Source organism: Bos indicus x Bos taurus, chromosome 29 (genome assembly GCF_003369695.1).
Source record: "Bos indicus x Bos taurus breed Angus x Brahman F1 hybrid chromosome 29, Bos_hybrid_MaternalHap_v2.0, whole genome shotgun sequence".
Taxonomy (NCBI): Eukaryota; Metazoa; Chordata; class Mammalia; order Artiodactyla; family Bovidae; genus Bos; species Bos indicus x Bos taurus.
In genome coordinates, this window is record NC_040104.1 from 45,331,841 (window position 1) to 45,337,010 (window position 5,170).

At 43.8% G+C, this 5,170-nt stretch overlaps 1 protein-coding gene across 1 annotated transcript; it reads right to left on the reverse strand.

Annotated features, from left to right (window-relative positions):
- Positions 1-2,763: 2,763 nt before the first annotated feature.
- On the reverse strand, positions 2,764-4,005 carry LOC113886068 (upstream-binding factor 1-like protein 1). The gene has a single exon (XM_027532003.1). The coding sequence runs from the start codon at positions 4,003-4,005 to the stop codon at positions 2,764-2,766; it is 1,242 nt and encodes a 413-aa protein (XP_027387804.1).
- Positions 4,006-5,170: the final 1,165 nt, after the last annotated feature.

Here is a 5,170-nt window from a genome sequence, read left to right on the forward strand (position 1 = left end):
TCCGGCAAAAGGAGAAGTCAACACATTTCAACTCGAGAGTAGCCCCTGCTCACCACAACCAGAAAAGGCTGCACTCAGTCAGCAAAAGAGACCCAGCACAGCTAAAATAAGCCAACAAATAAATAAGATTATAAAAATAAATAAATAACGATTGTTTAAAAGCATGAAAATTATTAATTTGAGATGTATCATGATCATCATCCACAGTAATCTTTTGATGCTTTCTGAATGTTTTTTCAGCCCCTGACCATTTGTATTCTGGCTCCCCTTATAACTTTTGAACAGTTCCTCAGAGCCACATAAGAAGACACTTTTCTGGCTACGATCTTCTGTAAAATCACTGAATAAAGCATATGTGCCATGTTTTAGTTTGTTCATTTTTTTTTTTTGTCATTTGATCTGCTCTTCCAATACCTTTTCCCAGCCCACAGTGTCTTGTCCCCACTCACCTGAATTCCAGGGATTAGATGGAAACTGTCGACTCAAACAGGAGTCACCACCTGAAAGTAAAGTCATTTTATTTCATGGGAGTATTTAAGAGCCAAGCCTGGGCTTCCTCGGTGGTTTGAGGGTAAAGAATCTTCCTGGAATGCAGGAGATCTGGGTTTGATCCCTGGGATGGGAAAATCTCCTAGAGGAGGAAATGGCAGCCTGAGAATCCTGAGAGGTGAGACCCTGACCCCTGCTTTCTTCCTGCTGCTGCCCCGCACCTGTCCTTCTACAGTGAAGGGATCAGAAGTGCAGGCTGGGCAGGTTCTGGGAAGGAAGGTCTAATGACGTGGAGCAGCCGGGTCCCACAGCTAAAGAGGCATAAATATCTCTGGGCTTGAGTTCTAGACTCCTGGCTTCAATCCCATTTCTAGAATAAAAGGCAGATGCTGTCTGGCAGGCAGTGAGCAGTGCTTCCTGCTTTTCTCCCTGAGTCTTTTCAACCAAAAGATACGTTTAGATTTTCCTAGAGGAAAGAAATCCACGTAACATTTTGTGGACGTGAACGAACTGTGAGCAAGTCATTTTGGAAGCACTAAATCTTAATCTTAAATTAGATCCTATAAGACTGGAGGTTTATTCCCAGTTCATGTATAGGTGAAGCAACAGATAAAAAGATATTTTAGTATTTTAACAAATGTTGTCTTCTTCTATTAGAAAATTCAGAATTTTAGCCTATATTCATCTCATATGTGTATTTTCCTGCCTGTTTCTTTAAACAGTTTTTATTTTGTATTGCAGTATAGACAGTTATAATTCTGTGGTAGGTCTTCCCTGTTGGTCCAATGGTTAAGAATCTGCCTTCCCATGCAGGGGACATGGGTTTGATTCCTGGTCCCAGAAGATCTCACAGGACCTGGAGCACCAAAGCCCACGTGTCACAACTACTAAGCCACTGCTCTAGGGCCCTGCTCCAAACCCAGGGAAACCACCCCAGGGAGAAGCTGGAGCACTGAGTTGCCCCAGCTCCCCCTAACTGGAAATGTGTCTTGCACTGCAAGAAGACCAAGATCCATGAAAAATAAGTAAATTAATCTGTGAAAAGAGAGAGAGAGAAGTTTTAATATTGTGGTAATTTCAGGTAAAGAGCAAAGGGGATTGGCCATGAATATACCTGTGCCCATCCTTCCCCACACTTCCCTCCCATTCTGGCTGCCACACAAAATTGAGCAGAGTTCCATGTGCTCTACAGTAAGTTCCACAACTTTATATTCATGAGGAATAAAATACCCCATTAAGACATCATGGATGAAGAGGAAGTCTCCAAATTCAACACTTTTCATATACAAGAACAATACTTGTATGATACTAATTGTCCATGAGAATCAAAAATGAAAATAGCCAGGAAAGTTTAGGAAAAAAAGTTTAATGAGATGGCATTAGATTTAAATACACTTTCAAATACATCAATAAACCAAAATAATAAAAATGTGTCATAGTGGTAAATGAATTCCCAAACAGTTTAGTATCTGTGAATTAAAATACTGACACTCAAACCATACAAGTCATAACATAATACAATTTGAGTGTATGGTAAAAACATGATTCACTTGTAACCTAGAGCAGGAGGAAGGGGTTGGGGCAGAAACCTGTAGAAATTCAGACATGGCCTGAAAACTCAGGGCACTGGGTCAAAAGAGGCTGGTTTTAAGGAAAACCTAATTCAGGTGGAGGGGTTACACATTTTTAATTTTGAGACTTTGATCAGTGAGAAAATCTCATGGACAGTTAACAGGGATGCACACACACATGGAAATGCTGCTGCCCAAGTGCCGGCCCCACTTCCAAGGTAAGGAAGGGCCAGCTCCTCACCTCAGAGAGAAGGGCCAGAGACATCAGGGCCTGACAGCTTTCTTTAGGGCAAGTCTCCCACTTCAGTCAATCAGATCTTCCCTCCCCAGATCACTGCCTGAGTCCTGAGGGACAAGGTCACAGAGAAGGGGCTCACCGACCCCTGGATCCACTCACATGTCTGGCAGGCAGAGGGTGAGGAGAGCAAGCCTTTCCAGTTCAGGGAGCTCAGTCTAGTCCAGGGGGCCCCACAGCCCAGTCAGCTCAGGGTTTATTCCACCAGGCGTCATTGCATTGATTTTCTCTCGGGGTGAACATGGGGTGGATGGAAAAGCTAGAAATTACAGCTCAAGATGCCTTCTTTCCAAGAGGTCTCACTTTGTATGAAGAGGGAGGGAAAGAAGGAAGGCAATGAAAAAGCATGGAGAGACGAGCCCATGGACTTCTGCTGAAAGTTCTGTCTCTTCAGGTTGTGAACTAAACTCAGTTGGAATCCGAGTCAGAGGAGTCCGCTGAGGACGATGAGCTGGAGTCGCGGTCCTCCGGCTCAGAATCTCCATCTTCATCCTCACTGCTGGGGGCTGAGGAGCGGCTGCCTTCCTCCTCTTCCTCGTTTCCCTCTGATCTCCCTGAGGCAGAAGAATGTTCTCCAGTCGTGTCTGATGATGCTAACTCTGCAGCCTGAAGCCCCAGGTCCTCTCTAAGCCTTCCTTGAAGATTCCCTGATGATGGGGACTGCAGACCCATCCTTCTAATCTTGGGGTTCGGGTCCCCCGTCATGCTCGTGTTCTTACGCTTAGCACAGGTCGCCTCTCTGTAAGCAGCATATTCTTCAGGAGACAGAGTCCTGAGCCAGAGATCAAGGTCCACCTTGTACTGTGTCTGCAGTCCCTCCGCCTGCTTCTTATAAAGCTCCTTCTGGTCCTGGGGTACCCGCTGCCAGCGTCTACTGATCTCCACCATGCGCTCCCTCGGGGGCACCACTTTCAGCTCCCTGCTCGACCAGAGATCCTGGTGGAACTTGTGATAGCCATTCATCGGGGGCTTCTTGGGCTCTCCGTGGAATTTCCACTGCATGGGTAAACTCTTTTCTAGGGGAGACTTCACTTTTCGAACATTCTCCTGAAGCTTCTCTGGCACTTTCATTTCACTTCTTTGAGGGACACCAGATTTCTCAGGGTTTGGGACTAGATCAGGGTGCTGTGCTCTGAACAGAGCTATTTTCTCCCTAATATCCTTTGTCTCTTTCTCTAGATTCTGACTGTGTTTCACCCTCAGCTGCTCAGGCACCTTCCTGTGTTCCTCAGACAGAACCCTGGTCAGCTCCTGGTTGATTATCTTGGGGTGTTTTTGGATGTACTGGGGTCGCATCACTTGGGAAATGTGCCGGTAAGCTGTCAGGGACTTCTGGAACAAATAAGCATGTTTCTTGTGTTTTCTGCTGTTTTCTTGTGTTTTTTTGGAAGGATTGCTAACATTTTCCTTAGCTTCCAGGACTAATTCTTTCAGTGTGTGAAACTTTCTCACCTTATGGGAAACCTCTAACCATTTGAGTTTGCACATTTCCCCAGAAAAATCTTTAAAAGCTACTTTTTCCCAGTCCATCACTGACTGGGTTGTTTTGAACGTGTGCCTGTCACTGGATGGAATGCTTTTCTCCATACTTTCCAGTAACTGCACAATGTCTTCCTTGGACCAGTCATCCTGGCGTTTAGGCATCGCCATTTCTAGGTCTTTGGGACACTTATTTGATCCCAGCAGTTCAGACACCTCAGCAGAATTTTTGTTTCTTCACTCTCAAGATTCAGCAGGTGAGTTATTTCTGAAGTCCTGCAGTGTGTGCGATCCTCTGTTTCTGTGGAGAAAGAAAAGGAAAGTTATTCTCCTATGTGACACAGGAGAGAAGCACAGCCCACTTGGGATACATCCCTTCTGCTATTTCATTTACCCTCAAGAACGTAAATGAAAACCAGCCCAACCTGTGAGTTGAGAGTCCTGTTGAGCATTATGAAGCTTCTTTTCACAATTAAAAATCCTCAGGCCTGAATCCAACTTGCCTCCCAGTCTCACCACAGTGGGTTTTACATAGAAATGAACAAGAGCCTGGGGATTCACTCAAGGGACAAAGGATGAGAGAAAAGGAAAGGAAGTTAAAAATAAAAATGCCTGACAAGCAAGAGGGCTTTAAAATAGCAATGAGATACCACAGCACATGGACAAGAATGGTCAAAATCCCAAAGAAGGACCAAGTACTGAGAGGGTGGAATATCAGGCAATTTGATTTATTTCGTAAGGCGATGAAAAACAGTACAAGCCTTCTGAAAGACAATAAGGCAATTTGTTACTAAACTAAATATCCTCCTACCACGTAAGTCAGGACTCATGCTCCTTTGTATTTGCCCAAATCATTTGAAAACCTATATCCATAAAAAAGAAAAAAAAGACCTGCAATGGGATGTTTATAGCCATTTTGGTCATAATCACAAAACATGAAAACAACCATAATGAATGGATAAAGCAACTCTGGTACATTAAGACCACGAAATAGTACTCAGTTCTAAAAAGAAATGAGCGATCAAGCCAGTAAGAGACATGGGGTATTCTTTTATTCATATCTCTAAGTGAATGAAGCTAAGCTGAAAAACATACATATTTCATGAGTCCAACTATAAGACATTCAAGGAAAAAGGAGTATATGGAAAAAAAAGAGAAATATATGAGGACAGTGAAATAAACCTTGCTTCCCAGCAGTTAGGATGATGGGACTGATGAATAGGTGATCACAAATGACTATCAGCAGTCTAACCCTTCTGGATATTATAGAGCTGGATACTTGTCACTGTATATCAGTGAAAACTAACAGAATGCGCAACACCAAGAGTGAACACTA

Coding starts and splice junctions, on each gene's coding strand:
- LOC113886068 (XM_027532003.1), bottom strand. CDS start 4,005: ATGGCGATGCCTAAACGCCAGGATGACTGGTCCAAGGAAGACATTGTG.